General features: G+C 49.7%; 1 protein-coding gene across 3 annotated transcripts in view; it reads right to left on the bottom strand.

Annotated features, from left to right (window-relative positions):
• CACNA1A (calcium voltage-gated channel subunit alpha1 A) overlaps positions 1-21,019 on the bottom strand; it is a 236,819-nt gene that overhangs the window by 35,376 nt on the left and 180,424 nt on the right. For all 3 annotated transcript variants that reach the window (XM_060144945.1, XM_060144944.1, XM_060144946.1), the window contains exons 25-31: positions 16,022-16,121; positions 13,337-13,497; positions 10,715-10,852; positions 8,777-8,978; positions 7,137-7,301; positions 4,750-4,860; positions 183-266 (exon numbers count right to left, since the gene is read on the bottom strand). In XM_060144945.1, the coding sequence (XP_060000928.1) occupies positions 183-266; positions 4,750-4,860; positions 7,137-7,301; positions 8,777-8,978; positions 10,715-10,852; positions 13,337-13,497; positions 16,022-16,121 (961 nt within the window). The remainder of the gene's footprint in view (positions 1-182; positions 267-4,749; positions 4,861-7,136; positions 7,302-8,776; positions 8,979-10,714; positions 10,853-13,336; positions 13,498-16,021; positions 16,122-21,019) is intronic.

Raw genomic sequence — 21,019 nt, forward strand, 5'->3', positions numbered from 1 at the left:
ATGTCACCCTCTTGAGGGGCTGCCCTTGCTCCTAGGGGCCCCAATTCTCCCTCTTTGGTCATGGTCAAGCGCTGGCTTGAGCCAGCTGTGGCTGTCGGGACCCACTGCTTCTTGATGACCTCTTCCTCTCCCCTCCCAGCCCAGCCAGGAACTGCCCAGAGAGAAGCCGGCGGGAAACTTACCCCAAACTCGGTCACCAGGATGTCGGTGATGCTGCCCAGAACAGTCACAAAGTCGAAGATGTTCCAGGCATCGCGGAAATAATTCTAGAACGGGGACCCACAAAATAGAGATGCCAACATAGGGCTCCATGGCTGACCCCCAAGTCCAGCCCGGGGGGCCCATTAGGGGCACAGCTGCAGACCAGTCAAGTGCCCGGGACAGTTACAGTCATTCAAACAGCAAAATGTTGCTGGATGGGCTTCTCAGTATCATCTGTTCTGAGTCCCCCCTCCCTGGGACCCCCAAGCCTTCCCACGGCTTGCTTGGCCCCAGAGGGGGGTCTCCGGGCGCCGCTTCAGCTCTATTGCGGGGGAGGGCTGCCTTTCTGGGCTGTGCCCTGTTTCTCCAACAGTTCCAAGGGCTCTCTGAGACCTCAGATGCTTCCTAAATGACGTCACTGTGGTCCTCATGAAGACTCTCGGAAGGAAGGTTTATCACCCATTTTATACAAGGCGACTGGGGCTCAGAGAGCAAAGATGCTCACCTCAGGCAGCACAGAGGTGAAGAGTCAGGATTTGAACCCAGGTCTGGGCAAGCCCAGAGTCTATGGACAGGACCCTGCTGAATCAAGACCGTGCTTATAGCACCCTTGCTAAGACAGCAGCCTCTGGGGTCACTTGCCAGCTCTGCTACCATGCAGCTGTGTGGCTGTGGGTCAGTGACTTAACCTCTCTGTGCCTCCATTTCCTAATCTGGAGAAGGGGGATAGGAACAAGGGTGCAGAGGCCTTCTGGGCATACACGAGGCTACACTTCCTGGCCCCCTTGTGGTTAGATAAGGTTGTGTATCTAGTTACAGCCAATGGGTTGTGAACAGAGGCAGCATGAGTCACTTTCTGGCCAGCGCGGGACCCGCCAGAACTCTCTTAACCCTGGACCTGGTGACCAGTAATGTTCCAGATGACGGCTGCTCAGTGAGCCCGGGTCTCTGAGTAAACCCTTTGTTGACTGGAGCAACAAAGCTGTGTTTGTTACCACAGCTTAACTTGAGCTATCCTGACTGGTATATCCCTGGGCTGGGTTCTGGCTCAAGTGGGACACACAGGTATAGTATGCTGTAGTTAAAATACTGAAATATTGGGACTTCCTGGTGACGCGGTGGTTAAGACTCCACGCTCCCAATGCAGGGGGCCTGGGTTCAATTCCTGGTCAGGGAATTAGATCCAATATGCATGCTGCAACTAAGAGTTTGCATGCCACAACTAAGGGGCCTGCCTGCCACAACTAAGACCCAGTGCAACCAAATAAATAAATAAATATTAAAAAAAATACTGAAATATTTCACAGTTTGAGCCCACAACGAGTAGCACCCCTGCCTGGATCTAAGGGTCTGGTTCAAATAGACGGCCCTTCCCTCAAGGCTTGGTGGGACCCATGCTAAACACAGGCCTTCCCAGCAACCTCACAAAAGCAGAGGCCAGCTCGGGGCTTGGGCCCCATTATGAGCAGTCATCTTCTCCCCTGAGTATCTGACCCGGCGGCAGCCCCTCTGCCTCACAGAGAAGGACACAGGCTTTGCATCTGTGCTTCCCAGGATCAAATTCTTTCAGCACGTACGAATCAAATGTCCTCGGAGTTGGACTGCTTGGGCCTCAGGGCCCTCTTCCGGAAGATAAAGGTATAACAACAATCTGATAATGAATGTGAGTCACTGACTGTGGGGTTCGGTATATAGTAGGTGCTCAATAAATGGATGTTGTTTTATGGTTGTCTAAAAGGAGTTCAGGTTCCACTGGCACTTTTGGTATTTTAACAGGTGCGGCTGGGGCCCTACCCATATCCTCTCATATTTTGACTGTGTACCTTTGTTACTCTGCCCAGGGGTTTTCTCTAGCTGCATAAGGGAATTAACAGCTCCTCTGGGAGCAGCCCTCGACTATGACTGATGGGCACTGGAGGATAAATACTCCAGCTCCCCACCATGGGTGACATGACCTGAGTAAGTGCTCTCTGCTGCGCCCCAGAGGTCCTCCATGGAACTGCATCCCAGTTATACCCATAGGGAAGCTGCTCACCAACACACCCTGTGCGGGCTGCCTTCCCTTCTCTGTCTCACACCCTCTTTCCCCTACGGGGCTTCCTGGAGTCACCTCCCAGATAAATTCCTTGCATTCAAGTTTGTCTCAGGCTCTACCTCTAGGGGAGCACAAACGAGGACAACTTTATAGGTGTTGTGTTTGGCTACAGGCCTCAAGCCCCTGGATAGCCCCCCTATCATTTAAACTCCACATGGGGAACTTGGGGCTTCATGTAAAACTGAAGGGGGAGGCATAGTGCAGAACCCTGCAGGATTGTCAGGGGTGGAGGAGATGGAGTCCCAGCCCCTGGCAGAATGCATCACTTCACCACCGGAACATTGACTGGGAATGAAAAAAAATTACAAGACAGCTGCATTGGGCAGGGCTTGTGCCTGGGCTCATGCTCACACCCCCCTCAGCCCTGGGAGGCTGGATGTGTCGTTCTCCCATCTTGTAGATGTATACGTAGGAGCAAATAGGCCAAGTGCCTTGCTTGCGGTCACATAGCTAGAAAGGGTCTGAGGCAGGATTCATACCCAGGCATGGGTACTCGAGAGCCTGAGTTCTTCCCGGTACATGTTCTGTGACCTGTTCTGGGTCACACAGCCCACAGGTGGCATCCCCAGGACTGGAACTCTGAGTTGGTGCAATTGCCCTGACGGCAGGGTGCCTCCCCATGCCTGGCTGGTCCTCAGTGCAGGGCCTAATGGCCCAGCCTGTATGTTGGGTTCCCCTGGGTGTCCTCATGAAAAATACAGATTCAGGGGCTTCCCTGGTGGCGCAGTGGTTGAAAGTCTGCCTGCCAGTGCAGGGGACATGGGTTCGAGCCCTGGTCTGGGAGGATCCCACATGCCGTGGAGCAACTGGGCCCGTGAGCCACAACTACAGAGCCTGCGCGTCTGGAGCCTGTGCTCCGCAACGAGAGGCCGCGACAGTGAGAGGCCCGCGCACCGCGATGAAGAGTGGCCCCCGCTCGCCACAACTGGAGAAAGCCCTCGCACAGAAACGAAGACCCAACACAGCCAAAAATAATAAATAAATAAATTAATTTAAAAAAAAAGCTGATGCAGCCACCGATAAAATAAAAATAAATAAAAAAAAATACAGATTCAGGGGCTCCCACCCCACCAAATGAATAAGGATCTCTTGAGGTGGGTCTGGGGCATCATTCAACGTTAAATGCTTCTGATGGGTTGCAGGCTTGGTAGCCACTGCTTTGGAGGAGAAAGGTCAGGTGATGAACTTTATTGGAACACTTTCTGGTATTTACTGAGTGCTCGCAACATGTCAGGCTTGGACCTTCAGTCTCCAGACACACATTATTTGCATTTGGGGTTTGCAAGAGCTCTTTCGAGGGAGAGGCAGAGGATGGGCCTTTCTTGCAAAGGAGGAGAGAGAGGTGAGGTGACATAGCCTGGATATGATTGGACTCGAGGTCTCTCTGGTGCCAAAGCCGACAGCTTTCACCACCTTGGGAAGCCGAGGTATGACCCCAGTCTCGGTCTGACACCACGGGCTGTAGGTCATTCTCTTCAGAGAGGTGGGCTAAGCATATCCTCAAGTCCTTCACAGTCAGGCCTCTGTATCCGCGGGTCCCACATCTGTGGATTCAACCAATTGCCAATCGCACTGGTTGACTTCGTGGATGCAGAACCTGTGGATATGGAGGCCTGACTTACCTGCAACCTCTGGGATGCGATATGAGAACATCTGATTTTTATCAGTGACACAGATCATATTGGTAATCCTGCGGGGGTTTGCTGTCTACTTTCAGGATGGAAGGAAAAGCAAAAGTCCAGTGAGCAGCTGGTGAAAAATACAGATGGAATTTTTTTCACCTCTCATTTCCTGGGCTCCCTCACCCCACCCTACATCCATAGATCCCTTAGGGGGTTAAGACCGCTTGCATTAGTGGGAGACGAAATCAAGTTAGTAGGTCATGAACTGCATTAAAAAAGGAGGGGCGTGACTTCCCTGGTGGTCCAGTGGTTAAGACTCTGCGTTTCCACTGCAGGGGGTGTGGGTTTGATCCCTGGTTGGGGAACTAAGATCCCCACATGCCGTGCGGCCGGGGAGGAAAAAAAAAGTGGCGGGGGGGACATGGAATCAAGGAGATAGACAACTTCAGCGTATAGGGCATGTGCTAAGGGGAGATACAGATTCTGTGAATATTTCATTTTGGTTGTCTGTTTGTACGTCTGAGTACTGGGCTCCACTGCCAAATGTATTTCTTACTGCGACTGTGGCTAGAACAGTTTGAATGCTGTGGACTTGCCTGTCTGAACCTCAGTTTCCTTATCTGCAAAATGAATCATTACCTGTCTCATCGCATCATTTAATAATCGATATGTGCCTGACACAGAGTTTGGAATCTGTGCACATTGGAGGGATGCTCAAGTCACCATGGGGGTTGGGGGCAGAGGGACCAGGTGGGGAGACCACCACCCAGCACCCAGTGCCCCTCTGGGCTTTCCCTTAACCCACAGCTCTAGCTCCAAGGCTGGACTTACCAGAATCCCAAAAGCCATGACTTTGAGAACACATTCCAGAGAGAAGAGGGAAGTGAAGACAATGTTGAATACCCTCAGGGCATTTTCATAAGCAACAGAGGCCCCGTAGAACTAGAGAAGAAAGGAAGTAGAGCAGTGGGGTCAGTGGGCACAGTGTCGAGGACCAGGGCTGGGGTGGCTTCGTGGCTGCCCTTTCCCCGGGGCAGGCAGGACTCGGACACTTGGTTTCCCTATTGATGTACTGTGGAACCAGCCCGGGCCCCAGGCAAGCTCTTCACTGGCTGGGCTACTCTTTTCAGGTCAAAACAAAAATTCCTTTCTTGAGTCCTATCTTAGCAGCCGAGATCGCGGGAGAGCCTGGCCCTATCGATGGGCCTCCTGATGGGATGCAGGATGTCTACAGCATCCTCTTTGCAGTCATTTCTTTTTTTCTTTCCAGATGTCTTTTTAAATTATTACCTGCACACTCCTATGAGACCACTTCCCAGACCAAGATGTAGAACATTTCCAGCACCCTTCCCAAAAGTTTTCTTGCACCCCTTCCCAGTTGATAACCCCCGCCCCCCGCCAGAGGTAACGCTCTTCTGACTCCTTATGACTCTTGCCCAAACTAATCAGATTTGAACCGATAACCTTTACATCTAACTACCAGGTTACAGGAAATCCAGCAGATGGAGGAAACCAATGCACCCAGAGGTGGGACAGTTTTCATTCAGCTCATCTGGTTTCCTCAAAAAGTTAACAGCGCGGGGTGGTGGTGGGGCGGGGGTGGGGCAGAGGACAGAGATTTAAAAACGAAAAACTGGAGACCGTGTGTAGCCATTTAGATCTTGGCTCAAAAAACAACTCACTGTAAAAGACGTTTTGGGGACAATTCAATACGGATCTTACGGTGTTAACACTAAGCTTGTCAGGCATAAGCACATGTAGGAAAATGTTCTGATTACTTTGGAAAGCACACTGAAGAATTTAAGTGTGAAATAGTGTGGTGTCTATCATTTAAAACACTTTAAAAAATAGATGAAGTGTCCAGAATAGGTACATCCGTAGAACACAGATTAGTGGTTGCCAGGGGCTGGGGGAAGGGGGATAGGGAGTCACTGGTAATGGGGATGGGTTTCCTTTCGGGGTGATGGAAATGTTCCGGAAACAGATAGGGGTGGTGGTTGCACAGCATCGTCAATGTACCAAATGCCACTGAATTGTACACTTTAAAGGGTTAACGGTAGGTTATGTGAATTTCATCTCAATTTTTAAAAAATGAGAAAAAAAAATAGATGAAGCAAACATAGCAGAATGTTCCAGATGGGTAACTCTGGGTGATGGAGACTGGGTATTCACAAGCGCCTGGATACTCAGGATGTGGTCCAGGGACCTGCAGCATCCGCATCACCGAGATGCTGGTTAGAACTGTGGAGTCCCAGACCCACCCAGACCTGCTGAACCAGAATCTGCATTTTCACAAGATGCCCAGCTGATCTGTGAGCAGTTTGAGAAGGGCTGTGCTGTTCTATCTTTCTGTCTTCTGTTTGTTTGAAACTGTTATGCTCCTAACAACGAAAAGACAAAGCACTTGCTTATGGAGATGAATTTTCAGGTGAATACAGGCACCGCTTTTTTACCAGTTCAAAAAATCAACAGCTAAATTTGTTGAGTGTTTTTAAGAATTGAGAAATGTGCTAACGTCTTTGCAGAAACTTTCTTATTCAATCCTAATCCCCACAGGGGGCAAGGAACGTGCTATTATTATCCTTCCCATTTTATTGACAGGGAAACTGAGGCCCTGAGATGCCACTGGTCACTAGTGCAAGGTTAAATGGTGAATTAAATGGCAGAGCTGGGCTCACATTCAGGCTTTTGGTCTCCAAAGCACAGGGTGAGAAGTTTTGACTTTTCACCCTGAAGAGGCTCCACGGCCCCGAGGTTCGCAGGGTCTTTACCTGCCCTTCCCTCCTCATTTCTTTCATCAAACATTTATCAAGGGGCTCTTGTTCCCTCTGAGTTAGGCCCTCTCTGAGCCCCTGAAATTCAGGGGTGATCAGTACTTGTCTGGCCCCTCGGAGCTCACAGGCGGGTGGTAGACTATCAGGCAACCCAACACTGATATCGTGGCACGTGAGATAACAGACAGGATGCTTGCAAACACCTCATGCGGTCCTGGGAGGTCAGGGAAGGCTTCCTAGAGGAAGGGCTCTGCAGGGGCAGCTGGAAGGGGCTGGCCAGACAAAGTGGTGGGAACCGTGTGTCAGGCAGAGGGCACAGCAGGAACAGGGGCTTGGTGGTGACACAGAGTGTGGTCTGCCTGGGAAACTCTTAGCCGGTTCTGTTTTGCGTGGGGCAGGGGTGCGGTGGGGATTAAGCGGTGCCTGGGGGGAGGGGGGACTCACCTTCATCATGAGCACGATGGTGTTGAGGGCGATCATGGCCATTATGGTGTACTCGAAAGGCGGGGACACCACGAACTGCCACATACGGTACTGGAAACTCTGCTTGTTCTGGGGCATATGTCGGGTCAGGGGTTTAGCGCTGATGGCGAAGTCAATGCAGGCCCTCTGCGGGACAGAGCGCATTGGTGTGAGGGCCTGAGGCAGGAGAGAGGCGGCTGGACACCCAGCACCCCCCATCTCATTCGATGCAGCTCTTCTGCACGTCTGCCTGGATGTCTGCCTCTCTTGCCCACCCCACACCCCCCATAAGCTCCTCGCCGTGAATGTTTTCTTGTGCTGACACTCCCCCATGATCTCATTGAATCCCCTTAGCAAACATGACCAATGGGTACTATCAGTAGCCCCCACTTTGCAGGTGAGGAAAATAAAGGCTCAGAGAGGTTAAGCCTGACGTGGCACAGCTGCCTAGTGGGCGAACCTTGAATTTCAACCAGAGTCTGACATTGAAGCCTAACCATTCTTTTTAAAAATTTTATTGACGTATAGTTGATTTAAAATGCTGTGTTAATTTCTGCTATCCAGCAAAGCAATTCAGTTGCTTTTTTCATGTTTTTTTCTATTATGGTTTATCACAGGATATTCAGTATAGTTCTCTGTGCTATACAGTAGGACCTTGTTGTTTATCCATCCTATATATAATGGGATTCCTCTGCTAATCCCAAACTCCCAATCCTTCCCTCCGCGTCCCACCCCCGGCCCTTGGCAGCCACAAGTCTGTTCTCTATGTCAATGAGTCTGTTTCTGTTTCATAGATACATTCATTTGTGTCATATTTTAGATTCCACATAAAGTGATACCATATGGTATTTGTCTTTCTCTTTCTGACTTGCTTCGCTTAGTATGATAATCTCTAGGTCCATCCACGTTGTGAAGCTTAACTATTCTTTCTTACCGACTATTTTGCTTCTCCTTCTCTTTGAGGGAAGGAGACAGGGAGGAATAATAATTATTTAGTCTTAGAGGCCAACAAAGCAGAGGAAGAATGCATTCTAGGTCCTCCACCTAGCTTGGATGATTCTAGAGAAGCAAAGGGTCATGCGTATACTCCCTGGTGGACTGGATTTTCATTTGTAAATATTCACCACCCCTCCCTGGGGGAGACTGTACTTCCCTGCCCCACTGACATCAGACATGTGACTAGCTCTGGCTAATGAAATGTGAGAAGTGACACATGTCACTTCTGGGCACAAGCCACAAGACTTGGACCATGGTTTGCCATTCTCTCTTTTTTATCTGAAGCATCTTAAAGGGGAACCAGAATAAAGATGACATGGAGCAGAGCCACCTGGACATGCAGTTCAATTCCTTTGTGGATATCTGGCATTGAGATGTGAGGGCTGCTTGTTACCGTATCATAACCTAGTCCAAACTGACTGATACATACACAACTTCTCTCTGATGTGTTTTCCTCTGGAAACCCCACGAAGGGCTGCCCTTCATGCAAGCTGGATTCTGCTTGGAGAATGCTGCTGTTCCCTCCCCAGATGCCTGCAGAAGCTGGTTCCTCTGTATGTGTGTGTGTGTGCATGTGTGATGGGGGGTGTCAGTTTTTAAGTGGGGATGTAAGTGGGAAGTGGTACCTCATTTTTCTCCAGGCTGTATTCCTCCATCATTTTGTCCCCCTGCTCCTGGAAGGTGATGATGATCAAGGCCACAAAGATATTGACAAAGAAGAAGGGGAACACCACAAAGTAGACGACGTAGAAGATGGACATCTCCATGCGGTACCCAGGGCTGGGACCCTGGTTCTCAAAGGTGGCATCCACGGAGTGCTTGAGGACCCTGTGAGGACCAGGGTGGGGAGAGGGGGAAAGTGAGACAGGGGAACAGAAATGGAGGAAAATATTAAGAGGAAACAGAAAAGAAATGAAGAGTCGTCACTGATTTCTGACTGCAGTCACCGTGGTTACTTTATGAAGCTGTAATCTTCCCACCTCTTTTGCCTGTGGGGAGTGTTGACAGCAATGTCAGTTACTTCTACTGCCCTGTACGGAGGGCCTGTTATGTGCCAGAAATGATGTTCAACATTTTATTCATTTTCTCAGCAACCCTCTCAGGGAGGTTATTACCGGCTCCGTTTTGCACACAAGGAAACTGAGGTTCGGCTGTAGATCACCCACTCAGATGTGGCCAAGGTGGATTTGAAACTAGGTTTGTGGTGATGAATGGGAGTGAGTAGGGGGTCACGGAGGTGGGCGTGTGTGTGTGTGTGTGTGTGTGTGTGTGTGAATATTTAAGCACAGGTGGTCGTGGGAGCCGAGGAGGGGTAATGAGGATGCACCTGGAAGTGAGTGTGTGCACGGCTGCTCTGTACATTTGCACACATCACTCACTGCTCAAGCGCTCTGCCTCTAAGGGGCACCATTCATCCTGCAGACCTGATAGATTTGTGTATTAATGGTGACAGCTTTTTGGCAGGTGGCCATAAAGTGCCTTTTTGGAGCAAGATCATTAAGTACATTGCAACGCTTTTCTGACAGATGGAAGTCAAGTCTGTTGAGGAAGGGGTGTCTTTAAAAAATTCGCTCAACGGTGCCTGAAGGGCTAGCGCCGGCCCCGCGCGTGTGGACACTGAGCGTGTGCATGGGTGATCAGACAGGCGTGTGTCGGTTGGGGTGTTTGCTGAGCGAGGGAGGGAGGTGAGGATGCTGAAGGTACCCACTGGAATCTACCAAACCTTCAACTGCATCCAGCCGAGACCTCTGGAGACACTTGCCAGGGGCACAAATTCAGCGGGTGTCAAACCCCTCAGTAATCGAGATAAATAATATTTCACTGTAATATTTAGTATTGCCTGCAACATGTTAAAAAGTCACAAGAAATGCCCCAAAGCCCCTGATGAACAAAATCTCAAAAATTGAAATTTTGAGGCCTTCCTTAGCAATCCAGGGGTTGACACTCGTGCTTCCAATTCGGGGGGCGCAGGTTTGATCCCTGGTTGGGGAACTAAGATCCCACATGCCACGCACCGTGGCCAACCCCCCTCGCCCACCGCACAAAAAACCACCCCCTAAACAAAAAAAAACTTAAAAAAGAATGAAAGTTTGGACTTGCACAAGTCAGTCTCACCCGTGTCACCCCAGCCTTAGCCCTGTCTGGGACAGACTGGTCAAACCGACTTGGAAAATGCCAGGTTCCCACGCCCCTGGCTTGGAGGTTTTTGTTCACCAGCACCGGAAGGGTTAAGAGGATGCGACCGCATGTGTACGTACATGCGGCCTTTCTGTAAATTAGAAACGGTGCCTGTTCTGGGAGCACACAGCCCCGTACACTCAAGGGGTTGGCAAGCCAAGCGACTGCTGGATTTCTGCCCCGAGAAGCCCAACCACACCACATATGGCCGATACTGTTCTGCTGACGTCTTGCATCTTGCATTGTCCCCACTTCTGGAAGCCAGGAGCAAACCCCTCCCCCCTCCCTCAGACCTTTCTCAGCACTGGGCTCTTGGACCCTTTCCTCTCCTGCTCGCTGGAGGGCCCCGAGCTCCTCCTGGGGGGCTTTCTGACTGGACCACTTACTGTGGCCAGCCTTCTCCCGTGGACACGGTGAAGAGGGTCAGCAGAGCCCATAGCACGTTGTCATAATGGAACTCATACTTCTTCCACTCTCGGTCCCGCGCCTTCACCTCGTTCTTCTCATAGAGGAGGTACTTGCCACTGTCACAGAAAGCGGTGACCATTAGTAAATGGAGGGACGCCCGTATTCAGCCACTAGACAGACGGGAGAGGGGGAGGAAGAGGGGCTCACCAGCCCACGCTGCTTCCCACAGCCCAGGAAGCCCGTTTCTCCCTGGAGCTTGTGTACATCCATTTGGACATAAATCCACAGATGATGCCGCAGCCCTGTGTCCAGTGGGAGAGCCAACTCAGAACCTTGTATCCTTTTCCAACTTGAACACTTCTAGACCCAAGGGTGGGAGCCTCAGGCTTGGGGGGAAGTTGAGAGCAGGGAGGGAGGCAGGCACATTTCTGGGTTCATCAGGCCAAGGGGGGCAGCCGCTCGCTCTTCCTTCTCAGGGTAGGAAACAAAGGTTAGCCCCAGACTCCTAGCCCAATGCCCGGGATCCTTCCAAATCCAGGAACCAGCCACCAGAATAACCACCGGCTGCCCTTTGGTGCATAGTAATTGTTGATACTAGCGACAAAAGCAATACTGACGGAGCGCTTGGTCAGTGAGAGGCGCAGCACTTTCCTGGACTGAGTCCAGAACTTTCCATCATGAGGATGACCCAAAGATGGGGGGGATTTCAGATCCACAGTCCCTTAGCCACAATTCCAAACTCCAGAGAGCTCTGAAAACCAAACATTTTTTCCTAATCCGGCGGTTGGCAAGTTCCAGCCTGCAGACCAGATCTGGATCTGGCCCACAAGCTAAGCAATGGTTGTTTACAGTTTTAAATGGTTGAAACTAAAAGAATTCATTCATGACAGATAAAAATGATAAGCAATTCAAGCTTTAGTTTCCAGAAAGAAAGTTTGATTGGAACACAACCATGCCTATTGTCCGCGGTTGCTTTGGAGTTGCATTAGGTGCAACGGAAAGTGTATGCAAAGTCAAAGACAGTTACTATCTGGCCCTTGACAGACAAAGTCTGCCCATCTCTGATCTAACGCGTTTGGCAACAAAACCTGATCCAATTGCATGTGAGCCTCTTTGGACTTGTTATTTATCCCATTTGGTGCAAATAGTTGTATGTTCCCAGGCAGAAATATTGCATTTGATCACAGGGCTGCCTTAATTTAACTGTGTTGTGTGCTGTGTGGGACATGCACCCCAGAATATTTCTAAAAATCTCAAAGTATTCTGAATTTTGAAACACATCTGCCTATAAAGGTTTCATACAAGGGAACCGAGATGTGTATTAATATCCCCTACTTGACAAAGGTGGCAACTCAAAAGTTAAGCAACCAGCTTATGGCTCATCCTGAAGCCATGGGTCAGAGGCTCCTATTCCAAAACTGTCTTTCTTTCTACTTACAGATCCAAGCTGGTTGTAATCGGGTCACCCCCAACGCCCAACACCTCAGTTTCCAAGCCCAGGATGAAATGGAGAGGACCCTATGGTCCTTCCCCATCCATGTCCTTAGCCTGCCTTTTGTCTATGCAAAAACTTTAGCCAAAGAATGAGTTTAATCAGAAAAGTGAGAAACTTCAGAAGCAAAGGAAAACCGTCAAAGGAGACCAAATAATAATAGTTTAGTCACTAAGCATAGTCAAGGACCTTTAGTTCCTTCTCAAGGGCTATAGATAATATTCTGAGCCATATCCTTTGATCTGTCTCATAGATACTGAAACCCCACCAGGTAGAAGAAGTCAACTACATGATGACTAGACTGTAGCCATGACAAAAGCTGCCACAATTCTGAGAATTGGCCTCAAAGAAATGGGAAAAATCTGACCCTGGAACTGAAGATTGACTGTACTTAAAACAATCAAGGTGACGCTGATCAGACCACCACATGACCAACTTTAAGATGACTGTCAGGGCTTCCCTGGTGGCACAGTGGTTAAGGATCCGCCTGCCAATACAGGGGACACGGGTTCGAGCCCTGGTCCGGGAAGATCCCACATGCCGTGGAGCAACTAAGCCCGTGAGCCACAACTACTGAGCCTGCGCTCTAGAGCCCACGTGCCAAAACCACTGAAGCCCACGCGCCTAGAGCCCGTGCTCCGCAGCAAGAGAAGCCACGGCAATGAGAAGCCCGCGCACCGCAACGAAGAGTAGCCCCCGCTCGCCGCAACTAGGGAAAGCCACGCACAGCAACGAAGACCCAACGCAGCCAAAGATAAATGAATGAAAAAAAAAAACAAAAAAAAACCAGTTGACTGTCACAGCTGACCGTGCTGTCTCTACATGTAGCTCCCTCTCTCCATCTATAAAAACTTTTGTCCACTGGTTGTCAGCGCGGGGGGAAGTTGGCCTCTGGACGAGAGTCTGCCCTCCCTGCACCAACCCCCCCCCCCCCGCCCGCAGTTGCTGGCAAAATAAAGCAAACGTTCCTTTCTACCAGCTTTGCCTCTTTATAGGCTTTTGAGCGGTGAGCAGCCGGACCCCACTTTCGGTTACAAAGAGACTGGTGCATCTGGCCGCCCCCTACCTGCCAGCCCCGACGGGGATGCCTAGGAGAGCCAAGACTCACCGGCAATCTTTCTCGAACTCCTTGGACTCATCGGTGCAGTGGAAGAACTTGCCCTTGAACAGCTGCACGGCCACCACGGCAAAGATGAACATGAAGAGCATGTAGACGATAAGGATGTTGAAGACGTTCTTGAGTGAGTTCACAACGCAGTCAAACACGGCCTGGCGGGTGGGGTGGAAGGGACAGCGTGAGGGGCTGGGAACAAGCATGGCCTCTACCTCCAGCCGCTCATCACACCTAAGTATTGTCATTAGTCCTATTTTACGGGCAAGGACGTGATCCAAGTTCCTCGGTTAAGGCCACGCGGTTCTGAGAAATGTTGGGGCTCGGCCCGATTCTGAATTTTTATGCATCGAAAACCCCCCAATTTTAAGCCCTGGGAAATGGGGCCGCTTCTCCGAGCTTCTCCAAGGTAAGCTCATGGCTCTTCAGGGCAAGAGGAAAGGTCCTCGATGGAGATGTCATTTCCTGTACATTCTGTGTTCCTGCTTCACGTCACTCCCCTCCCCATAATCTGGAGTTGTGGTCCCCTCCCTTTTGCCCACTGATCCCTTGGGGGCGCTCTGGATTTGCGAGCTGACTTCACGTGCCCTGCGTAAGATGGAATCCTTCCGTCCTCCTCTAGAGAAGGCAGGGGTCTCAGCCTGGAATGTCCCCCACCACATTCTGCTATTAATCACCGTGAGCCCTAACTCCAAGTAGGCATCAAAGATTGTCAACCTACTGGAATCACACATTGGCTCTGCCGGCTTCCCCTGGGGGAGAGAGTGCATCGCTTTCACGGGGCTTTCAAAGGGGGCTGTGACCCAGAAAATGGCAAAGAGCCCCTGAACCGACTACTTCTGGGTTCCACATATCTCAATGCAAGCAAGCTTTCCCGTCCAGAGGGCGGCCACATTTCCTCTTTGAATATTTATCAACAAAAAGGGGGCATTCGAATCATTATTTCCCAAATCATGGGGGAGGGGCACACCACCGGTGATATCAGACGTACTTTTAGGTCCTATAGGAGCCCAAGACCAAGTAACACTGAGTCACGTGGTAGCAAAGTTATTCTCTCTCTAATGCTTTCAATCCTTTTAAGTGAAGGAGAAAGTCTTCCTTAGTTGTTACTGTGTTAACACCTAACATTTATACTTTTCCTTTTTTTTTGGCCGCGCCATGCGGCATGCAGGATCTTAGGTCCCTGGCCAGGGATCGACCCTGTGCCCCCTGCATTGGGAACACAGAGTCTTAACCACTGGACCGCCAGGGAAGTCCCTGTACTTTTCCTTTTTAACCAAGAAAGAGCAAGTGTCCATGCTCAAAGCCTTTGTCAGGCAATTATTTTGGGCTAGATTCTAATAACAGTTATCTTATATTTTGAACAGATATTTAGTTTTACCTTCTGTTAACAGTGGGTTTTGGTTTTCCAACTTAAGAAACTTGACAAGCATTTCCTTTTAAAATAAATCCACTCAGGTAAAAAATAAAGTGACTTAAAGCAACGTATTAAGAAAGAAATAATACAGGTGCTCCTCAGGTGCATCATAAATTGAAAAGGGGTGTTTGAATGACTAGATTTCATTTCCTTCCTTCCTTTTTTTTTTTTTTTTTTAAACAACAAGCTTTTGGGAAATTCTGGTTCATGCTATTTTTTTCAAGTTTCATTTATTTATTTATTTATTTATTTATTTATTTATTTATTTATTTATTTGCGGTACGCGGGCCTCTCACTGTTGTGGCCTCTCCCGTTGCGGAGCACAGGCTCCGGACGCGCAGGCTCAGTGGCCATGGCTCACGGGCCTAGCCGCTCCGCGGCACGTGGGGTCTTCCCGGACCGGGGCACGAACCCGTGTCCCCTGCATCGGCAGGTGGACTCTCAACCACTGCCCCACCAGGGAAGCCCCTATTTATTTTTTTTAACTGAAGTATAGTTACTTTACACTGTTGTGTTAGTTTCTGCTGTACAGCAAAGTGAATCAGCCATACGTATACATAGACCCCGTCTTTTTTGGATTTCCTTCCCATTTAGGTCATCACAGAGCACCGAGTAGAGTTCCCTGTGCTAAACAGTAGGTTCTTATTAGTTATCTATTTTATACGTAGTAGTGTATATATGTCAATCCCAATCTCCCAGTCCATCCCACCCCGCCCCCCCTTTCCCCCTTGGTATCCATACGTTTGTTCTCTATATGTCTGTGTCTCTATTTCTGCTTTGCAAATAGTTCATCTACACTATTTTTTCTAGATTCCACATATATGCATTAATATACAATATTTGTTTTTCTCTTTCTGACTTACTTCACTCTGGTCGTTCATGCTATTTTGGAACAGGAGATATTGGACCCTAGAATAGGCAGGTGAAAAGTTAAAGGTTATGTGGGACCAGAAACCTAGTTTCCTGCTTCCCAGAATAGGGTTATGCCCTGTTTTATCCACATGATGCCTTCATGGGAATTAAGAAAAGGGATCTCAACTTTGCAAGAGACATTTCATCTATTGGAAAATTACCATGATACACAGATTTTGTTCCATTAACTCACTTTACTGCCATCTACTGGAGAGTTGTAGTAATAAGTATATCCATATATAATGGCTGTGCTGTTAGCAGCATCTCTTTCAACGTACTGTCCTTGAGCAGTGTGCAACCTGCTCAACTGTACGTGGCAACCCTGATAGATCTTCCACATACCCCAATCTCACCTTGAGCTTTGGCAACCGCTTGATGGTTTTAAGAGGTCGTAGCACCCGAAGGACTCGGAGGGATTTAATCGTGTTGATGTCCTTTCCTTTGCTATTGCCACTGTGGAGGGATGTTAGAATGGGGAGAAGGGAAAAGAGGGAGCCAAGGTCAGGCTGGGTGGTGGGTGGTCCACAGCCCCAAGTGGCCCCACCCTCCCAGGCTTAGGAGTCTGGGGTGGGCCTGGCATAGCCATGTCCTTCCCGGAGAAGAGTAGTCAGCTCCCCTGCTACATCTGGGCTCAAGAGCTAGTGAGTAGATGGCCCTTTGTGGTTTTGGTCTCAGGGTTTGTTGCGGACCCTGGCTGAGCCTGTACAGCTGCATGGGGTGGCTCTTGGATCCAGCATGAGGAAGTTGGCTGCCCCCTGTGTGCTCTCTTTGGAGGTGGTCTTAGTGAGCTTTTAGAAAATGGGATTCCTCCCTCTTCCAACAGGATGCAGGAAATGCTTAAAGTGGCCTTTAAACCAGAGCTCCCTTCCCCCACCCCCTGCCCCAATATTCCCTGAGCCCACAGGAGCGGAAGGAACCAGAACATCAGATGTCGAATCTCTGCCTCATTCTTTCAGGGTATTTGAGCTCAGACTGCTGCATAGGGGTTCAGTCCAGGGTCTACTGGGCCTGAGTCTTAGCACTGCAGATGTCAGGACACCCTTAGCCAACCATGATTCAAGCGCCCCCAAAAGGAAGGCATTGGGTGTGGCCATCAAGGGCTTGTGATTAATGGAACTCACCACCCACCCAGCTGCCCAAGCCAGAAACCCAACACTCGTGTTCAGCTTCCTGTCCTCCATCCTCATCCCCAATGGGTCACCCTCCTACACATGGCACCATCATAGGTCAGACCCCCATCACCCACCTCCCAACTTGCCCCCCCCACTCCCTGTCTCTCTCTTCTTCCATCTTTTCTGCACACAGTGGCCAAAACCAATGACCATGTCACTCTCCTACTCCGACTCCTTCTGGAGCAGCTGAATTCCTAGAAGTGCAAACCCCTAGCTCGGCATTCAAGGCTCTTAGGAATCGAGTCCAACTTACCGTTCTGTTTGCATTCCCATTGATTACTACACAACCCAAGCCCCAGCCACATTCTTTTTTTTTTTTTTTCCAGCCACATTCTTTTACTTCTGTTCCCTCTGCTAGAAATGCCCTTCCTCCACTTCTTCATTCACAGAACGATGCAGCCCTCAAAGGCCAAGGTAAATGTCCCTTCATCTGACAGCCTCCACTGACTGCCTCTGGGCTCTACCAGACCCCAGTGCTGTTTCAGAATCACCTTTGTTCCTGTCATTGGCTTCTGGCTTTAGACAGAAAACTCTTCAAAGGTGAAACTGTGATTTCTTCTCCCATGTGTTCATTTTCCCTTTAACCTTGGTTCTTGTCTCTGCCCCCAGCATGTGCCTGGTGTGTAGCTTCAGGACACATGTGAATGGGTCCAGATCAGAGGTCTTTGGGGGCCAGTTAGCAAACATCTCCCTACAGTTCTCTTGGGTCACGAGTAGAGCTGCCCCAGAGACACCCACCGTGGTGTGCCCAGGTATCCAGGTGCAAAAATATTCTTCGCGACATTTGGTTTTTTTTAGGGTTCCTTTTTCTCATCTTTCAGAGAAAAGAGAATTGGACTTTAACCTGCCAGCCACAACCGTGCTGCAGGATTCAGCAGTCTGAACATGGGATTTTCTTTTCTAAACCAAAGTCATCAATCATTAGTATCTCAAGGCTGTGCACCCAAAGTATGAGACACACATCAGGAGAGTCACTGAGATATTTTCAGGCAGATCACGAACACAATTAAGGAACGGGATCACACAGGGAAACAGCTATGTTTTCTTCAAGTTATCTTTCAGGCCTCCTGTTGTGGTCAGAGAGGAAGTTTCTGCTCTGTGTTCATAGGTCTTTAATGCCTCCCTAACACGAATTTCCCTTTTAACAAAGAACCCAGCTTGAATGTAACAACTTGTTGTGCAACTGTTTCATTCTTGTTGGATTCACTTTTGCAGTTGCCTGTTCTATCTGAGGTTAACGATACTGGTTGTAAGGGGATGGCATAAAGTGTTCTAGCAAAACTAAAATGAAGTTTAGACTATGTGTTGGTGGAAAAAACGTCAAGCAAGTGGACATCTAGGTTGTATGTGGAACGGGCTAAAACCTTGATGGGCCAAACTGCTAACATTTGGGAACACACCTCCTGGGGCACATCTACTCATCTAAAAATGACTCCACGGGCATTCTGGGGGTCTCTCTCCTAGGAGGTACTTCTCCCTGGGGAGAGGCTGAGAACAATCCTGTTTGTTGAGACACCAAGGAGAGTGTTCCTGGCAGTTTGGCCCCTGAGCACGCAGGAATGGCTTGACCAAGGTGTTCTTACAGAAAACAACCCAATTTTCAAATCACTTTGCTGAGAGTGTAGATCTCCTGTTGGGGGTGGGGGGTTACTTACTCCTCTTCAAGCCCAAGCCCTGGTTGTTTGGACTGTCCACGCTTCTCCCATCTGGGAAGCTGGACATTCACTCCCCTGATAACTCCCCATCCGGCTCGTCTGCCCTATTGAAATAAGACCATGGGGAGACCCCCTTCCACGCCCTTTATGTTCTCTTCCAAGAACTGGGCTAAATGGTGGGTCCTGATGACAGGCAGTGGCCAAGACCCCTCCAGGCTCCTGCCCCTTGGGGAGCAGGCTGAGGGGACTCTGGTCACTGCAGGCGACAGGACGGTGGCAATGACACAAGGCTACAGAAACAGGCCCAGAACCAGTGCGGCTGCATCAGAGCACAGAGAACGAGACAGAACGAGAGAGAGAGAGAGAGAGAGAGAGAGAGAGAGAGAGAGAGAGAGAGGCACTTTACCGTGTACTGCTCCTGGTGACGTGGCGTCGGAGGGAGAGACAGATCGTAAGCGGCCTCAGAAGAAAGAACACAGAACACACACATACGTGCACACACACCTGGGCACTCCCCTGCCCTGCCTGGGCACCAGGAGGGGCCGCCTTAGGCTCGTGGCCCTGGATGGTATCCATCCTTCCATCTGGAAGACGCTTGTTCCGTCCCCTGCCTTTGGCTGGCCCCCGGCACTGCCCAACAGCACCAAGAAAGCCAAATTTCCAAGTAGCAGGACAGCCCCAAATTATCAACTACCAAAGGCAAATTCGCCACTGAAGGTCCCTGCCAAGAGCTGGAGAAAAACCCCTTTTCTCCAGAGGTTCTGGGACTGGAAATTTTTAGAATGTCTTTTTTTTGGCCACGCCTCGCAGTACGCGGGATCTTAGCTCCCCGACCGCAGCCCCTGCATCAGAAGTATGGAGTCTTAACCACTGGACTGCCAGGGAAGTCGTTTAGAATGTCTTGCAGGGGGTGAGCTTTGGAGTTAGGGGGACCTGGGTTTGACTCCCAGCACTGCCCTTAATCATCGTTCTCATCTGTAAAACAGACCTTTGGGGGGGCTGATGCTTGATACCCAGTAACGACGGCTTTGGCTTTACCCCCTAAGTTATGAAGGAGAAGGGGGGCAGCTAAGAGTTCCAATTTGGGATGAAATTAAGGGGCAACTCTCAAGAGCCTTCTGGAAAAATGTGGGCCTGGGGGAAGCTCTCTGCATCTGGCAGTGGCCCCTTGTACAACTCATCTTTGGAATCAAGGGTCAGTCTCATTATGACCCTCCAACCATGACTGGAGATCAAGGTGCAAGAAACTTGATTGCCATGAGAACAGTGGAAGCCCTACTGCCAAGCAGGTTCTCTACAGAATATCCCACCTGCCACCCCCTTTTGAAGTTAGTGACGTTTCTAAAAACATAACGGGTCTTACAAATATTCCCACTGGACTTTTCTTCCCCCTGCTACCTTTCGCGTTACCTCAGTGGCTTTCAAAGCTTAACATATGTAGGAATTATTGCATAGATAGAATTGTATAGATTCTCCTTTTTGGATTATTGAGGAATTTTTCAGTGACAGTGATTTCTGCCCAGCCTGATGGATGATGTTAGGTGTAATATGTGAGGCTTCTGGATGTCACTGCATCTGTCTGTGGCAATTTTCCAGATGTACCCATTTTCCAGATGTACCCATTTTCCAGATGAGGAAGCAATTTTCCAGATGTACCCATTTTCCAGATGAGGAAGCTGAGGCTCAGAGAGGGAAAGTGACTTGTCCAAGGTCACACAGCCGGGGAAGTGGCAGACTGAGATTCAAACCCAGGTTTGTGTGTCTTGCACGCTAATCTTCTTTCCATTTCATTACACACACACAAAAGAATGCCTTCACAGGTAGGGGCTGTTTTGAGGATGGGGATTAAAAAAAAAAAAAGGCAGCCCGGGGGCTCCTTCTTTGGCTTCCTGGCAGTTGGGTTCCTGAGCACGCAGGAGTGGCTTGATCAAGGTGCTCTGCCAGCCGTGCTGGCCCGCTTTGAGGGAGGAGTGGCAGCCCCAGATGGACTCTTGGCAGTGAGGGCAGGGTCATGATTTGCCAGCTGCTGAGAAAGGTCAGTTGGCTACCCCGTTGCATGGGCACAGAGCGTGATGTCAAGTGTGGTGACTCATGAAATGGTGTGTTAATGGTGGTCGTATGGACACAGCACACAGTCAGTAGATGGAGCAGGACACACGCACACAGATATTTGGGGGAGGTGCAGGAGGGGTGGAAACTGTCGGGAGAGCTTCGACACATCCCTTGGAGGACCACGGGGATCATTTCCCCATGTCCGAGACGGGGCCACAGTCACAGCACTGCAGAATCCTTGCCTCCTCATTCTGCTGACTTGTGAAAGTCTCCATGTTCAGTGCTGGGAGATGGGCAGCAACCCTCAATCTGACAGCTGACTGCCCTCCACAATCTCTCTGGTCGTCAGTTTCCTCATGTACAAAGGGGAATAATAAGAGAACTTCCTGCGTGGGGTTGTAAAGATTAAGTAAATGGAAGCTGTTACTATCATTATTACCCAGTCAGGTCTGTCAAAGTTATGGGGAAACTG

Source organism: Lagenorhynchus albirostris, chromosome 3, assembly GCF_949774975.1.
Source record: "Lagenorhynchus albirostris chromosome 3, mLagAlb1.1, whole genome shotgun sequence".
Taxonomy (NCBI): Eukaryota; Metazoa; Chordata; class Mammalia; order Artiodactyla; family Delphinidae; genus Lagenorhynchus; species Lagenorhynchus albirostris.